The 19,818-nt window shown below is 33.3% G+C and overlaps 1 protein-coding gene across 2 annotated transcripts in view; it reads left to right on the top strand.

Moving 5' to 3' along the window:
* The first annotated feature begins 1,666 nt into the window (after positions 1-1,666).
* Positions 1,667-19,818, top strand: part of LOC143908968 (uncharacterized) — a 42,641-nt gene continuing 24,489 nt past the window's right edge. Inside the window, exon 1 of one of the 2 annotated variants that reach the window (XM_077426830.1) lies at positions 1,667-1,834. Coding sequence is in view for 1 of the 2 variants with exons in the window: in XM_077426829.1 (XP_077282955.1) it covers positions 10,285-10,296 (12 nt within the window). In the remaining variant the exon portion in view is untranslated. Of the gene's footprint in view, positions 1,835-10,175; positions 10,297-19,818 lie in introns of those variants that run through there. The other variant, XM_077426829.1, reaches the window with a different exon arrangement.

Raw genomic sequence — 19,818 nt, 5'->3', positions numbered from 1 at the left:
AAATTTTATTTTCAATCGAGGTCAGCTCATGGGATTGAACACGGCGCCTCTCGGTGTTAGGCAAAAGTCCAACCACTGAGGCATGCTGCTGGATATTTATTTATTGAAAAATCAACAGGCCTCAAATGTAGAAATTCATAAAAATATAAATGAATCAACCAATCAAGACTCTCCTGATGGCAGTCCTGAATTGATGTAAGGAAATACCGAAAAAAATCAACCTCATTCAGCTCACCGTTAAGCATACGATAAACACGCGGTAGATAGGAATATTTTAGGGAATTGGATTTGAAAGGATTAAGTGAAAAGAGTGCAACGTGCCTAGAAAAACTTACTTGGGATCCTGAAACCAACCTTACTCAGTAAATCGGAACAATCAAGGAAACCATTTTTACAAGGAAACCATTTTTAAACAAGGAAACCAAGGAGCTTAAAAAATAAACGTCAAACAACTCGAAAAAGCGGACACTTGAAACGCATTGTATACGATATTTTATCTCCAACGTAATGGCAGACGATACACTAATGTATATTGATGACCAAAATGAGCAACATGGCAAAGTATAAAAACGATCGGATAAGAGATATAAAAAATGACTTCTTAAACGAAGACCATGTGAAACGTAAAGGAGGTTAGTAAAAAGAATGTAGCAACAGTAGTAAATTTGAGTTGGACTTTTTCAATACAATAATATGGGATAAATAAAAAGATGACCAGATAATTGAGGCAAATTCAAGGTGAGACCTTACAAGGGAAAAATAAAGTAATTTAAGTACATAAAGATCATTAAAGGGTTTTGTTGAGCGGAGTAGGAATCCAAGAGATTCATATGCTTTATTAGTTATTTATTAGATAGGAACCATTGGTGTATAATACACTAGATCCGCCCTCACGTCTTATACTGGTCTCCCTTTTGGCGCATGCAAAATACATGGCGCATGCACAGTTTCTCCTAGTAGGTAGGTAGGTACCGCTGCGTCGTAGGGAAAAAATCTCTTTTTTTTTTAACTTCCCCTCTAGTTAAACCCACCGCACCCCTCAGTTAGTGAAGACAAGATCTCCGACCAAAATCACACGTCAGGGCCCATCTATGTGTATTATACATCAATGATAGGAACACAGTTAGCTGTAGTGTCGATTTAGGGCCGGGCCGCACCGTGCACAAAAACAAATTTTAGAATAACAGGAGTATATGTACGTTATGCATAGTATACCTTACGACCGATCGTGCCGAGGAGACGCGGGGAAGTAGGTGGAGCGTCTGACATGTGCTCCTGATATTGAGCACCCGACTTGGAACGGGGGACGTTGGCGTTAGGGCCGGGCCGCACCGTGCGACTTTGTCGGCCGACAAAAAATGTATGGAAATGTGTGCGACAAACAAGTCGACGAGTGTGGCATGTCCCATCTACCTGCATGCATTGGTCTGGTCGTCCTCAACCAAGTTGTTCGCGAGTTGAGCGGTGCGGCCCGGCCCTTAGGGTGGCCTGTGGTGGCACTGTGGCGTGTATGGAAAACCCAACGACCAGTTTTGGCGATTCGAGAGCGGAAGCGGTCAATGGCACATCTCGGAGCAGAGCGGAGCGGAGCACGGAGATGAGTGTTGTCGCGAGGGATGTGGATGAGGTCGAGTGAGTCAGCGGTGAAGGCCGTGTGATGTGAGGTGGTGTGTGGTGTGTGGTGTGTGGTGTGTGGTGGTGAGGCAGGCTGACGGTGATGCGCGGTCAGTGCGCGACGAAGCGCCACAACACACGGTCGTGCACCCGCACAGATCGCCCAATCAGGCGGACCCCCTCCACACTTTTTAACGCGGACTTCGCTACTTGTTAACCGGTACGCTCCTCGTTATTATGTCATTTTTTTTAACGCTTCTTTCTGCATATTATGTATATTATATACATACATACGTATGTACGGTTGTACGGTTTTGTTGTTGTTGTTATGATTTTATGAATTTTGAATTAAGAAAGTCTAATAGATGTTTGTATGTATTTATCGTATGTGTGTTCGGTACAAGTATAATGCATACGATGTACATATGTACGTAGATACGTTTGGGAAAGTTTAATATTATACGATAAGTTTCGTGTTCAATTTTAGATTCGAATTTGATTTGCTATGTTCTGGATTTTCGAACTGTGTTCGCCGGAACTTTGAGATCCTGCAAAAGTTTTTCAAAGGTTTCTCGATTTAACTTTACGTAATTGTAATATTTTTGTTCAACCCGTTAAAATATATATTCTTATAGATACGTCTGATGATGAACCGTCAGTTTGTTTTATAAAAACTAGATTCAATTTATAAGTATCAAAAATCTATAATCTAACCATCCAAGCAAATCTTATATACATATAAAACCGAAACGGCGTCTGTAATTCGTTTCTGATTGACTGGGTTGTTCAAAGAGATTTCTGATTGGTAGGTCGTTAAATAATGTAAATTTTTTTCGATTCAAATAAATTAATAAAAAATCGAATGAAAATTTTTTTCATGGTTTTCATTTCATTTTCATTTACCGAGCGAAGCTACTAGTAAAAGTATAAGCACTACTAGTAATATTATAAATTCAAAAAATACTAAAATAAAATTCAATACTTGAAAGCTTCTATAATACATATCTAAAGCTATCAGAAAAATATATTTTCAGTATAAAAAACGGGTACTTACAAAAACTTATATCTTTAGTTTTTTTAAAATATAATGCAATTAATTTTGAATGACAATACATTTTTACATTTTTGAACAAATGTCATAAATAAGAGTCATCATGATATAACACGTGTACCGATCGATCGACCACGAACAGACTTGTTTTATTATGAAATTAAAAAATATGTACATATATAATATCGCGAATTTTTTTCAAACAAAAACTAAACTAAAAGACGAAAAATATAATTGCAGTGTCGAAAAAAAATCTTAAAAGAATTCGGTCGTAATTTTGGGCGATGGCAGTGAGAAAGTTGAAGCTAAATTTTAAGTTTAAAACTTATCATTATTAAACTTATCGTTGATCAATATTCTATGCAAATGTATTAGAAAATCACTGTTCTATTCAAAATCGATATTATATACATATGTATTCAAATTTGGCACATCGAAATGAGACGATATAGACATTTATCATGAAAACAATACTTCTTCAAATCTCACGGAAAACATATATGTATGTAGATGTACATACCGGATATTAAATCTTATATATGAGTACACATACAATGCATTTATACATAAATAAAATAAATTAAAAGTCTACAAATGATTGTTCAAAATTGAAATACATACATATATCCTGATTTCCGCACGCATAAATTATTACATACATATATGAAAAATTCTACCTTGATATTTCGTACACGTTTTCAAATGAAATTTTTATTCTATCTACGTTTTGGTTTTCCCCCAATATAATTTATTAACTAATTAAAGTCTGAAAAATAATACGAACACATAAAAATTAAGCGAATTCCCATAAATATCGAAATAGAATAAGAAATCGCAAAATATTGGCATTTCAAGCAATCGACTCTCAAACGAACCGTTCACATTTTGTCTACCAAAAAATACATGCACAATTTTTTCACAAATATTGTGATTAATTTTTCTTACAATCTCAAGATTTCATATTTTTTACGACGAGATTTTTCATTGAAATTCATATAATTTTTTGTTCAAAAAAAAATTCACATTTTTATCAGAACTGTCTGCTGCGAAAATTCAATCACATTTTATTCTAACAATTTTACATGACTAATTCATCAAAAATTCCTAATACGAAACAAACACAAACACTGCAAACTTTTACATATTGAAACGTGAAAAAATGAACATATAATATGTACATACCTATACATACATACGTGACTGCAAAACATGCATCTTCGCAAAACCAGTACTGCTATTAATAACGATGATTTTTAATATAACAATTTTATACATATGTACATATAAAGCGTATAAATAAAACGTTTACCATCTAATTTGACATTTACCATCAGATTAATATTTTAATTACCGACGGAAGCACACAATGAGAAGATCAACACATGTCGATCGTTAATCAAATATTTAACACCCACATATGTACATATATGGATGTAATATAATACATTATAGTATTCGACTTATTCGGGCGCGGGGGTGAGGGGGAGGGGTTAAGTCGTAAATCGAGTCTGTAATATCGAAATTCAATCAAAGCAATCCAATTAGCGAATATTACAATGGGAAACATTATAGGCTGTAGTCATTCGCATTGTTCACTTTACCGTGAACTGTTAAATCACAACTAATAAACAAGTTTCGCATAAACGAGGATATACCTACATATTACATGTCATTCTATATGTATGTATGTATATAATATATAAGGTGATAAAAGTATATATCACCCCAGTTTATGAGAAAATTTATTATCGTATAAAAAGGAAAATTTATCTAAAAAAATATGAAAATGCGCAGATACGTGTTTTGTATAGAATTTTCCTTGGTAATATATCATATACAGGTAATTCATCACAAATGCACACTTTTACTCAATAGGTACGTATTTAAATTTAATATGAATTACTCATCGCTGGAGGCTTTAAATGTGCCTTGCTACTCATCATATATGCGATATTAATTACATACAAAGCCGGTTATTTACAACTACGTATGTATGTACATACATATGTATTGTAAACATTAGAAAGTAATTTCGCCGAAATCCAATCAAATAACTGTCCATTTTATAAATTTCGCTATCTTCGTTCTCGGTATCTCGGTGAATTGGTTTCGTATTAAATTTCAGATCCGCATTAAAGTATCAATTCCCTGAACAAACATTTTTCGGTTTAGTAGTAAATATTTGTTTAAACAATATATCAAAATAAATCCTGGTATGAAATGACATTACTGCATACGCACATACATTCATCAGCCAATTATGTACTTAATAAATCCTAGTATATTTAATGGTTAAGAGAATAATACGTGTAATGAGTATAAGCAATAAAAAATTATTGACATTTAATAAAACGTATTGATCGTTTTATTACTACGACAATGCATATATGTATGTAATTTGCAAAAATAATTTAAAAAAAAAACACGTATTTACGTCATAGCGTTTTTCCGTTTAAATAATTCAATATTGAATATTCAATTAAAAAATCACGCGTCAACTAATTGCAAGAAAAATGACACTTCTAAGGAAAAACTTTAAATTAAAAAATAAGTCATGATTCATACATAAGTACAATTGTACATTACTTTAAAGCACGGGTTCCCAAAATATAGGTCTGTGTGAAGGGTTTTCTGTGGGGTCGGCGACTATATCAATAAGCCAAAAAAAATATATATACATAAATAAAATAACATTTTCATTTTTAATCCATATTTAAAAGAATTTTATATATTTTTCATACATTAAAAATGTATTTTTCAAATATGTTGTGGTCGCAGGTCACTTGGTTTTTATAAAAAAAAGGGTCGTCGTTTAATGCTGTAGAAATCACTAAAGGCGCAGACACACGATCGTACGGCACGGCAAGCCTAGATAGACTTCAGCTGTGATTTAGCGTGTCTTATGTCATTGTTAATTAGTGCGATCTTATTAATTCGACAAGTTTCTTGTACATTTCTTCCAGCAGCGTGGACTAGTGGTAAGCATATTATGCTTTCGAGCAGAGTGGTCACGGTTCGATTCCCACCAATGGCTGCTGGCCAGACCTTGGTTTGTGACTCCAAGTCGATCGTTTCCCATTGGAGTTCGCATTTAAAATTGGCATCTCCTTTCCTATCTCTCTCTCGCAAATCTCAAATTTTTCAGCGTCTTGAGGTTCACCGAATTCGTATTATAAAATTTCTCCATATATGTCACTGTAGATGATGTTTGTATGAATTCGCGTTGTATAAATGCTTGTATTGATTGTATTGATCGTATCGTATCTGTATTAGTACACTTGTCGCTTTGGAGCGATCTGTAAAGGCGAGTGTACATGTTCGATTGAAATAAAAAATAAAATAAATAAATATGGGAATCACCGTTATCGATCACTGTCAAACCTATGTCAATCAAGGAAAATATATCAAAGAAAACACTACAGGCGGTGAGTTTTGGCCTGGCATAGATCAGGCGTGCTCGCGTTTTTTTACAAGTGCAAAACTATCTAAACATGTGTGTCTGCGCCCTAGCCGGCGTTGCTCAGGCAGATAAAAGTTGAAAAATATATTTCAAAGGGCTCCGACTCGTCCCGTCTGCGGTCTAAATTATAGCAACCGCAAGATAGTTTACCAATTTTAATGATTAGTCAAAAACTGTAGATTTGTATAGCGGGCAATAAATATCACAAAACAACATTCGTTATAAGCTAGTCCGAATGTACACACATACATATGCACACATTATATACGCGAAAGCACAATTCCAATTATATAATACAAACAAAACTTTTCAATCACAAGATCCAACACACGAAAATCCAAGTGGGCTAAGCTAATAATCCTTCCTATTGCATACAAATTCAATCAAACAAAACGTTAACCTCTTACCCACCAAACACACACACTCACACACGATAAAATATAAATCTACACCAGTGGTTCCCAAAGTGATTCCCATGAACCTGTGGCAAATTCCTATGATTCCTATGGGTCTGTGGCCAATTAAAATAATTTGGGACAACGTCAGGGAGTCTGGGACTGATTAGTTTAATTAACTATATGACTGATTTATTCTCCAAATTTAACGAAACCAATTTGAATCTACAAAGTGATCACTCAAAATCACTCAAAACTAAAATTATATTATAATATCTGCGTTTGTTGCAAAAATTATTCTATACAAACAAAACTTGGGGAGAGGAGTCAAGCAAGTCTCAAGCAAGTCTTCAAAATTGAAATGAAGACTTGCTTGCTCATTGTCAATACTTAACGGTTCTTCATTCTGACCTCAGCCAAAGGTTTGAAGACATTCTTCATTGGTTATCCCAGAAAGGGGGTTGGGCCATTTTATAAGTAGACCCACAAACTCAGATGAATCTATACTACATAATACAGGAGCAATTTATTGAATTATCCACAAATGAGGAGCTGAAACCAACGCTTGAACAAGGATACGGCAAATTATGGTTACAAAAATAGATACCAATTTTATTACATCCTACATTATGGGTCACTGTACAGAAGCTGTTGATTGCTTTTCCACTTTCCTATTTAGTGGTAAACGGATTATTTCACACATTGCGAATATCGAATAATCTGGAATTCGAGTTCTCGTTAGTATGTTGGCTCGCGTGGGTAAATCTCGATGGATGGAATTTTCGGGTGCCATATGTTCCGTGATCGAGATTTTTGTGGAATAATCACCGAACCCTATTTAGTAGAACGTGGATTTAGTGCACCTCATCACGAATAATATGAGAGATAAAACTAAAAATATATATATGAGACATAATGAGAGCCCATAAAGCAAATTTTATAAAATATAGAGTGAAAAAAGAAAAAGTTATAGGCGTTTAATCAATTAAAATCTGACATAGCGAGAGGGTGGCGAAAAGGGAATAAAAACTATCGGAACAGTGTGGACAAATGCGGCAGTGTGGAGAATAGACGTCACCGAGAAAGATTATAGAGTATTTTCAAACGTGTCTATTAAGATTATTTTTCACCATCGCAATGGCTGACTTGATTTCCATATATATTGATGACCAAACCGAGCAAAATGGCAAAGTTTGAAAACGATCGGAAGATTGTGGAAAATAACCCAAATTTCGTTAGACGAAAAAATCGAAAGTGAAGTAAGAAGAGGCTAGAAAAAAAGAAACAGACTGGAAATTAGAGTCTTACAAATTACCCATCAGGTTCACCCATCTCATTGAAAAAATAATAATGTGTCTATGTACATATTTTAAAACCAAACTTATTATTTTAATAAATACAATCAGAAAGATTTATTTATATTTTATTTTTAAATCACCATTTACCATTCAAGACATCAGAATTAAATTTTTCTATTATGCAGTTATTTCACTTGGGAGTTCGTGGTCCGGTTTTTCCATTAAAAAAGGGTCCAGGGGCATAATGAGTTTGGGAACTACTGATCTACACCAACTTCAACAAAAAATTCCCACGCACGCCACCATCAAAATATTCGAAGGATTTACAAACCACCGAAAAAAAACAAACTTCCGGTCTTAAATAAGTAAACGCCCTTCGATGCAACACAAAAACGGACGAGATAATAAATCGCACATACGTGACCGCAAACTAATACCGAGACAATACATACTCGTACGCGTATGTACGTGCCGAGACAATGCGTTTAGGAAGTATATGAACAAGTGCCAGAACTATGGGGGGGGGGGTCTTTATTATTATTTAAAATTTTCGTAATTAAGTCGCGACGCGTGGCAATGAGCCACTGGCGATTTTCAGAGCCGCGCGCGCACACGGCCTGAATAATTAATTATATCAAAAGGCTTTGTTTCGACTAGTAAAGGCCGTCGTCGTCGTCTCTGCTCGTTAATAATGTACACGCAATGACGCAAATCTAAATATAATGTCGGATGTGAATTATCGCCGATTAATCGGATGGTAGCAGTCGACCTGTGGACCTTTAAAGTTTATTAGTACCGTTAGTTAGTTAGTTAGTTGGTTAGTTGTCTTCTTGTTCACAGATAGGATCACCGATTCTGTGAGCTTAGTCCGAAGCGATACATCGAAGTTTAAAATATTGATCATTTTGAAAGGATTAAATAATATATTGTATGTACTTGTATACAGTTTCATCTTTGCTTATTTCGTCAATGTAATTATTTTATTTTACTTTTATCACCATCCCTTTAATGTGATAATTCAATTATACATATATGAGCTGATATATTTGAAAGTGGCGGAAATCCAACTTTCAGTTCCAAAAACACTACTTCTGTTTGAATTCGATATGTCCAGAATCTCGGAAAATTATAATAAACGTAATACAGGCGACCAGTATTTTTACAAATCTCCTTTACGTTTCACTTACGATTACAATTCAGGAAAAAGTTTGCCTCTTATTAAATATTGTTAAACGCAAAACATTACATTTAATGTTTTACGAGATATTTCCAGTTAATAGATGTAGTGCTTACTTTTATGCAGGGCGAAAAATAGAAATTTTCACGAATGGGAGTGCTCGACAATTTTCAAAACATGATTCAGATTTTTTTTATTGTACCTATATGTATACATATATGTATCAGAGCCGGTACTAGATATTTTGTCACTTGAGGTAAAAGGAAAAATTCACGCCCCAAATTGCGCGCAAAAATTAATTTTATGAAAAATGCATTTCTTCCTCAGAAATAAAATATTATCCTTATTCAATATGTTCATTGAATTTTTTTTTTCGAATTTTTGAGAAAGGCTGGTGTAGAATGTGAACTTAATGGGCCACTGTTCGAAGAAGAGTATCGTCGAAAGTCTTCATATGTACATATGTATGTATCTATACATGTATGTATATATGTGTATATATATATATATATATATATATATATATATATATATATATATATATATATATATATATATATATATATATATATGTATATATATATATATATGTATATGTATGTATATATAATATATATATATATATACATATATATATATATATATATATATATATATATATATATATATATATATATATATATATATATATATATGTATATATATTTATATTTATACTATATGTGTTCATAACAGATTGACATGTTTGTGTGTGATGAGTCAGGGTTTCTGAAATCAATCATTACTGATTTATTTGCTATGTCCGGAGCTTCGTCCCGTATTCTGGGAATCGAAAAAGTCCGGGAAGTCAGAAACCCAAGTACATACATATATACATATGTACGTATAGTGCAAGTAGTAAAAAAAATCAATAAATTTGAATAATAGGGCGGATTAGAACAAAGGTTCTTCCGGTAACTTTTGTCTCCTCTCAAGTTAGAGTTTAATTAAATTAGCACTTTGGCTCATCGTTAATCAATCATGGCCTTTGTAGCGACGGAATCGTCTGTTGTATCTATGTTTGTCGAGAGCAAACCGACACTGTTTGACCACATGTGCTACGGAAAACTGACAGAAGGCAGCCAGTGTCGCTGTCATTCAGTCCTGTCATTTTTCATTCCGAAAACAAACATAAAAATCTACACACATAAAGACTTATTATAAAGACCCACGTTCGATCGGTTGTGCAATCAGTTGCACTCTGACTTTCGACCAGTGGTTGTGTTTTTGCATAAAAGTTTAGGGAGCCGATGATCTGTCAAGTTAGTTACTAAATTTTCCATTCTCATTCACGTCGTTTAAAAGTGCATTTGTTTAGAATATATTATACGACGAGGTGTTTTTTTTTTTTTTTTTTGAGAATTTCCGTAAACAAACTGGAAATTTGTCTATACTTTATTGTAATTTATTCAAATTGCACGTCGAATTTACAAATCGTCATAATCGATTCTCGAAACTGAATTGTGCATCAACCGTGCAAATTAGCATTTGTTATATGTGACATTTTGTGTATACAATTTTGGCTGAATTATGTATATTAATCAAAGTGTAATATACATATATTTTAACTAAATTACATACATCATATATCTTATCGTAGAACCATATATTTACATATGTACATGTGTTGAAAAATATTAAACATTAATACATCCAATATAACAGATTTCCTGTATCATGGTTTTGTACTTTGACTAGTTATTATCGTAATATATAAATCACACACTTGATTTAAATTGCAATTTACATAAAGCCTATTTACATATTCGGCAATCAAGTTGTATATATTGTACAGTATATACATACATATGTAGATGAATATCAATTTTATTTATGTCTGTCTGCTATGCAATAATAGGCCGTAAAACAAAAACAATTGATAACCTTAATTATTGTAATCGATCAAATAACGTGATTTTTTAACATGTTGTTTTAAAGTCACATACTTATTATATGATATCCTTACAATTCTTTTTTTTTATTGTTATTTATAAAATGACGATAATTATCAACACGCCATTATATTATATTAGCGCCAGTTGTAATATAACAGTTGAGTTTTGACAGCTCTGGTGTCTTCACGAATGCTTTAGAATTCAATATTGCGTTAATATTTGCTAGGTTTTACGGATAAAGTTAATGAGTGGTGTTACGATAACTATAAGAATGTGTTCAAAACAAAAATGTGACTTTCTAACTCAATTTATTAGTCGATTGACGTTTTCACGAAAACCTAATCTCTCCATCCTACCCGGTACCAACTTAAAATTGAATTATAATTTCAGTTGTAATATATTATATTTTGACCAGTTGGAATGCAATTTGCCATATGAACCAACTTACGTGGGTTAGACAGAATATATTCTAACTAGTCAAAATATATTTCAACTGAAAATACACTTCAACTCTAACGGCAGTTGGTACCAGGCTAGATTATTATTCCAAATATTATACATATATTACTACTGGAAGATCCACTTCAACTGTAACATTGACACAACAAGTAATCTAGTATTAAATTTCAAAATTCAAATTAACTTACACTATTTACTGTTAATTTTAGATAAGAAAACTATAGACTACATATAATCCACATATGTATGTATTTACATACATATGTACATAGTCTACCAAACTCATCCCAGATTCGATCAAATCTAAAATTTAGACCTGCCACAACTTCAACCCGTCAAAATTCAACCACCGGGATTTCAACTGTCGGAAACACACATCCAGCATCAAATAAACCCACATTACCCCACAAACGAGAGATAACACACGAAACCCGAACACCCCTAAAACAACAAATTTTCATTTCGAACAACACAATAAAAATAATTACGTCGTATCGATATGAACTTCAGCAACCGATACTAAATTTAAGTTCGATAGGATTAACGGTGTTCAAAAAATACACAAGCACATTTTTTCTAGATCATGAAAACGTGATCAGTGCTCGATTCCGAGTTCGAATTACTCAAAATCCCGAATACTACGTACATAGATAGTATAAAAATTACAGCCTGCTCCATTGACCGGCTTGGGAAATAATTTAATCGAAAAACTTTTAAAAAAAAGGAGACCTATAAGGGGGGTTATCATATCCGGTCAACTAAAAAATTGAAAAAAAATAACGTCGTATTAATAAGCATTTCAGTAACCGATACAAAGTTTCAGTTCGATAGGACTAACGGTGTTCAAAAAATCCCCAAAATACACATACACACATACTAGAACACACACACATTTTTTCTAGATCATGAAAACGTGATCAGTGATCGATTGATTCAGAGTTCGATCATTCATAAATCGAGTTCGAAATTCTGCATGATCACAAAACTTCATCAATTGCTACTACGTACATACATAGATAAAGTAAAAACATCAACAATCAATCATCGAAGAAAAGCACACACGACATACGGAACCGTAACCTCTGCCAAGTAACGCGATCCACCGAGCAACAGCTGTTATTTATGTAGATCTACCATTTCCAAACACGCTAACCACGTTTCAATTCAATAATGAAAAAAATACGTACATACATGTTATAAAAAAAAATCGAACAAACAAATCGATACGTCACGACTTCCATCGTACGTACAGCCTTAATATTTAAACTGGATTCTTGAACAAACATCAGTGCAAGGTGCACGAAACGTATCGTACGATACGAGCGCGTCACACGAAAATGTAATCATTGTGGGGAAAAAAAATGAAAATTTGACGTTAGGTAGGAAAGAAAATGGTCTCCTAGATACGTGAGATCCGTAACGAAGTCACGTACAGTTTCCGTCGTCGAGGGCGACTTTAATCTGCTTTCGAATTATGGTAATGGAGCGTCGTCGGTTTGTTATTAGCTTATTTATTGTGCAAAATTCCAAATTCTCGTGCCGTTTCCCCTCATTTTCCCCCGCTCGCGGAGGGTGTGAGTGTGATTTTCGCCAATTTACATAATCCCAATAAAGTTGAATAGCGAATGCAGCAACAGCTGCGCAATTTATATTCGAGAGAGACATTCATCACATCGCATTAACATAAACAGTAAATTTTTTATCAAGTGATTTATTTTCATTATTACTTTTTTTTGCCGTGTGAAAAATTCATGTAAACAACACGCTACGATCTGCCTTAATATTATATTAAGAGAATATAATGTATCACTCTTACATTACATACATACATACATACATATATTAAATTATGTATCAAAACGGTCTGTGTATTAAAATGTACATTTGTGAGCAATCGAGTGTACGAAATTTATGATATTTTGCCCTTCACTATCAGGAAATTGGTCGGATGCGACCCAAAATTTTACTCATTACTTTCAATATTTCTTTAAAACTTTCTATGAACTATTTGAATTTATTTAATTTCCACAACGCACATAACTTTAGGTACATACATATGTACATACATACAAAGTTGAAGCCGATTATAAATACTATAATACATTCACGTTTGACGGTGATGGTGGAAGTAAATCCACTAATAAATTTAAATTTAATAATGTCTTTATAAAAATCATTAATTAAAATTACATAATAAATAAAATCGTTGAATCGCACTATTTTGAAGTGTTGTGGCCAAAACCGATTGTTTCCTAAGTCTTATACTTATTTTTTTAAATCTCAAATTTCTTATTGATTTATTTTTGAATGAGATTACTTACTTTTTATTTATACCTATTTAATAACCGATAATTAAATAAATTGGGTAACATGTAAATTTTTAGTCATTTTTTGAATTCCTTAATTTTTTTATATTTTGAAAATCGCTATTATTTTTTTTACTACTGACAATTTTAAACGTTGGCAAGAAAAATCAATTTTACTGAAATCGATCAAGTCAGAGTCGGAGTCGGTAAATTTGAACCGAATTCATAGCCCTGTTTATAATACTACTTCACTGTAGAACTGACTTGGGTTATTTTATTTATAAAAAAATTACCAAATTTTCTTATTTTCAATTCCGTTTTCGTATTTCCGATATGGTGAAATGTGGATTAGGTTATCTAGAATTTATTTATTTTCAGTATTAAATGTGTCAATTTTAAATTGATAAATTTAAAATTGCAACGCAAGCCAACCAAATCGTAATAAATGCGATCAGACGGTTTTTTCAATATTGTGATCGAAACTTTCAAATGGTCCAAACTTAAACAAATAAATATGATTGGTTAAAAATAAAAATAAAAAACAAAAATATTTAATGCATTTATATGATACTAATGGTGCTACCCGGCTTCGCTCGTTAAATGGTAATTAAATGAAAACCATGAAAAAAAATCATTTGTTTTTTTATTAAATTTATTTGAATCTAAAAATTATATTATTTAACGACCGATCAATCACAAACGTCTGTGACCAATCCAGCCAATCAGAAACGACTTTGACGACAGCCAATCAGAAACGACTTTAACGACAGCCAATTAGAAACTAATTACAGACGCCGTTTCGGTTTTATATATAAGATTATTCACCTTATTTATTTTTAATTATTTACGATTCAATCTAGAATAACAGTTTTTAGGAACAGTAAACATATACATATGTATATCTATATGTACAATTATCTAATATACGAAAAAAACCTTTTTTATTTACAGGTAACTACCGGTATACCGATAGTAGGAAAAGTCATTTACCGTTTACCGGTTTATGAAATTTGACGGCAAATTGCAATCCCTAGTCTTAATGTGATTATACATGTGGTTAGTTAATTCTAAAAACACTACAAAACTTGCGTATTCTCCATAAAATTATTCAAAGATATTCATACAACGTACATACAATGTAACTCTCACTTACCACATTGCCTTATATTTTATTCCAAAACGCACACACACTACACTACATTTATGTATACGCATTTACCCAAAATTTAACACAAAACCCTTCAGAATCAAGTTACAGATATCTAATATCCATCACACTGCCAAATTACACATCAGAGCGCCGATTAGGTAATTCATTTCGTCGAGTTGAGAAACAATACGAATGATTCAATTTACGAATCTTCGCCTTTCGCCAAATACAATACCTAACGAAAATCTAAATTCAATTATACTCCAGCATAACATACACACATACATACAATACCATATTAAATCAACAATCAAATAAAAACCAATTAACAACACCGACATATTAAACATACATATAGATACGTAGTAGTACCTGTGTGTAAACTTACAAGGGCTTTCTACCTACATATATACATACATATATAACCAGCAAATTTTCCCAAATTGGCACGAATAAGGACTTCGATGGAATTGCATCGTTAGATACCACCTACTGTGTTGGTCGAGAAACTTTGCTACACAGACGAGAGATTCGAGATAACTGACAAACGAAGGGCCCAAGAAGGGGATTTCGGCTTAATCCGAATTCGCAATCGCGTGTTTTCGACTGGAAATTCGCGATATGTTCCCATGCCGAATCGCAAACAGCAATAATTTACGTATATAAACACCGCAACCACACATAATATCCTCATGATATTTATTACATATTCACACACACATACATAAATACACATTTAACCCTTTAACTCGCATCCGTCACGGTCGACGAAAATTAATTTTACAGCGCGCGTTTTAACGACACCTTTGTTTCGAACGTGTCATTGCCGCCGCAAATGGAATTTATTACTATTTTATTCATAAACAATTTATATTTATTTCAATTCATCATTGTATATATTCATACACTTACTTACTGGCCTTACTCTACACAATTACATACTTGCACAATCAGTATGCGTTTCGATTATCAAAATTAACTTAAGATGGCACAATTACATGTGTATGTATAGTACCTACGATACGAATCTTATACACAATCTGATAAGACTAAATTGTTTGGCTTTGAATTATAAAAGGCTATTTTATTAAGCGTGATGCAATCATTATGTAAGGACATGTGTGAATTTTAAGATGGACGTGTGAAGACGTTATAAGAATGTATTGATGTTTGATTAATGTCAAATATCGACGGCGGCAATTAAATGCCATTCAAAATTAATATTCCCAGTCGAATATCATATACATATGTGTGTAATGGATTCTGTCAAATGCAATCATTTCGTTGAAATCTCGTATCAAATTAAAGGACGTGGCACATTATTGTTTTCCTCAAGCGGTTTTTTTTTCTATGAAATTGGACGATTTTTATGAGCGGATTTTCCAGGAAAGCGATTCTTTATTTTTTTTTTCTATTCCGTTTGTTTCATTTCATTTTTTCTAAGAGTTGATTAATTGAGACCAAACTGCGCAGGCTTCAATATGACACTGCAGATTTTGTTTCCACGGCTTCTATTTGATTTATTTCTGTTATCAAACGAATTTTAAATATATATTTGTATCTTAATAATGTCAACATATTATTGTTGTTGTTTTTTTATTCAACTGCGATGTTGAAGTTTTCAAAAATATGTTATTGCATATACATATGTAAATATAACATTAAATTCCTGTTTGTTTATTTTTTCAAGGCAGTTCCTTCAATCATCATCTGTACAATTCTCAGACTTTTCAAAATATATCTCGGTGGTTGATTTAATGCTAACCACCAAGATGCTCCAGGGTTCAAGCCCTTGGTTGATTTCGATTGAAAAGAATTTATTCCGAGTAGTTCTATAGTGCTGCTGGTCAGACTTGGATATTTGTGACTCGATCGATCGATCGATCGGTTCCAATTAGAGTTTTCCAATTTATCTGATTTCATTGTCCAAATGGCTCTTCATCAAATGAGGCAAAAACCATCCCACCCACTATGTCACCACTATTTGAATATGATTTCAATATTTACAATCTATAAATTTATATATACTAAGCCCGTTTTAAAGGTCAAGGAATTTTAAAGGACCCTTAAAGCCCTCAACATGAGGCCACCACCCCCCCAACGAATACAGTCTAAGAGACCCTTTCGTCGGAGAACGAGACGGTTGTTCATGAAATATCGCACAAGAACAACCGCACATCACTGTTCTAATAATTTATATATGTAGAAGTTTAATACCATAGATGTCGTCCAGGGGCAACCCGAAACTGACATCATGAGAAAATATAAAATTGGGTCCATCATCAGCTATGCCGCCTTTCCAAAGTATTTAATTTAAAAATAAATTAATATTTCAAGATATGCATACATAGATTATGATATTCGCGTTGTGATTGCGATTGCTTGAGATCTTCTGACCAATAGGTATCAATTAATATATTTTTCCAACTTCAATACGTATGCAGATCTACATTATTTTGTCATTAAATCAAGGTTGTTAAGAAGTTAAGATTTCAATTCTAGCTCCGAATTGAGCATACATAGACCCCAATTACAACTTTGGATTTTCAATTTGGCATATTTACTTCTATGATGTACTTCTGTGATGCTGCGGTCATTCTTAGATAGTTATGATATATTGACAATAAGATCGCTTCCTATCAGAGTTTGCTCATGAAATTGAAATTGGCAAAAACCATTTTATCCATTATGTCACGACTATTTGAATATGATTTCAATATTTACAATCTACATATAAATTTATAAACATATGTGCAAGTTTAATACGATAGGTGTCGCTCAGGGGCAACCCGTAATGACATCATGGCAAAATATAAATTTATATAAAAATAAATATATACTCGTATATTTATGTACATACATATGTGTGTAGTTGACCCATAAAAGGCCCATTGCTTATCTGGTCGGTGTACGGCCGCGTCATTCGTTCAATCCGTTCTAATTTTATACACCTTAACTGGTTATCAAGGAGTCTGTGCCAAACAAATACATCATCCTCTGCATCCTGGTCATTTTGCTCCCGTCTTGATTGTTAAAGCTTGACTATTACTGTTACAACACAACTGCGAAAACACTTCCATAAACAATCCAATCAAAATCCAATTCGGCAATCGTAACACAGTGACAGCCGACCCTCTTACACACAGCACTAACATACTTTGAAAACTTTGGAAAATCCCAAAACTTATACAACGCACAACCGAGATGAATCAGTGATGAGAAATTCTTAAATTTAAACACGTTTTTTGGAAGCAACTGGGAATTTTACTGTTTTCGTTGACGTCTCGATCATATTTGTTTTAAGGTTTTCCTCGTCGTTTCTTTTACATCTACGTACATATTATACATTCGTATTGTATTGTATTATATTTTCTCAGAAGCTTTTTTTGCGTACAATTACATATGAACTAATGATACAATTGTATAAATATAATCATACGCATTAAATTCATGCGATTATTAACAATCCCCTTCGGAAAGAGAAAAAAAAAACCATCTCAGCCAGCTTTCGGAAAATCATAATAGCCGCCCCTCACATTGTTTTGCAACAATGGAAGTGCCTTTGAGGGATTTTATTGAAAGTCTACTGCTTGTCGAGAAGGGGATGAAAAAAAGGCTTCTTTTTTTTCTTATTGAAAATGTAGAATACTGAAATTTTCTTCTGTAGGAAACCGTTGCGGTCTTGTATTATATTATATTTATATAATACATATGTACATAGATACGAAATGCAAATGTAAAATGTTGCGAAAATCGACTATCGAACTCGAACGGAGACGTTTTTGTCATTGAAATACCGAATTTAATTTATTGACATTTTTTCGTGTGGCGTCAGCGTGACGCATACACACATACAGAAGTAATATGACGCTATTTCGTCATCATGAAATATTCATTGATAGTACGCGAGCGAAATTTTCAATATGTAGGAGAAAAACACGCCCGATTCAATTGCGGACATCTTGCTTTGATGCGACTTTATTCATCTCGGTTGCAAATGCTATCGCTCCTACTTATAGACACATATGTATATGTACATAAATAGTGCTTATCTTTAATTCACTATTTCCCTCCTTGCTTTTCATGCATTTTACAAGCTTTTTATTAGCTTCACTCTGTTAGTTTAGTGACAATCCTGCCCGTCACGAATTTGTGATCTGATTTTGAACGAAATCCACTATTTAAAATCGTTTTGATACTTTACCGACATACGGGGGTAAACATTGAAGTAAGCTATTGTTTCCGACATTAACCTAGAGGAATTTAATTTTTAACGAACTCATTAAATATTACATCAGAATCTTGTGTCAGATTAAAGGGACGGCAACTAGCTATCCAAACACGTCGTTCTACTACCCCTTCACAATTCACTGAATAAACAGCTAGACAGTTATAACTAGAGGTAGGACCGGACGCGTGCTTTTTCCAGGAATCAGTGCGTTTTGGGTCTATTTACAACGCTAGAGTGCAAAAAAAAGTTCATCATAAAAATGAACAAAGCACGGCGAACAATTAACAATGAACGGCACGCTTCCGATCCTACCTCTAGTTATAACTAAGGAAAGACGGACAGTATGCTTGTGCTCAAAAAAAAAATGGGTTCACTTCTGTCAATTTCTATTGTCAATCTTTTTTTTTTGCTCTCGAGCTTTGTAGAACAATAGTGATTGACAATAGTTAATCCTATTTCTTGGGAAATGGAACTCCACCGCTGAAGACTGGTCAATTTCTATTGCTATTACTATTGTCAACCTTTTTATTTTGCTGTCTAGCTTTATAGGAGAATAGAAATTGACAATAGGCAACCCCTCTATCCTGGTAAATAGCATTCAGGCGCCTATCCTTAGTTATAACAATTACTTTTTTACATACCTCTTATACAGTTCACATGGTTTTCGTGTAAGTGGTAATTTTTTATACCTCTTATCTCTTATCCGATCATTTTTCACTTCCATTTTCTTTCATATCATATAA

This window comes from Arctopsyche grandis, chromosome 3 (genome assembly GCF_051622035.1).
Source record: "Arctopsyche grandis isolate Sample6627 chromosome 3, ASM5162203v2, whole genome shotgun sequence".
In the NCBI taxonomy this organism is placed as follows: Eukaryota; Metazoa; Arthropoda; class Insecta; order Trichoptera; family Hydropsychidae; genus Arctopsyche; species Arctopsyche grandis.
Note: the sequence above shows the minus strand (reverse complement) of the source record. Positions and strands in the feature narration are given on the sequence as shown.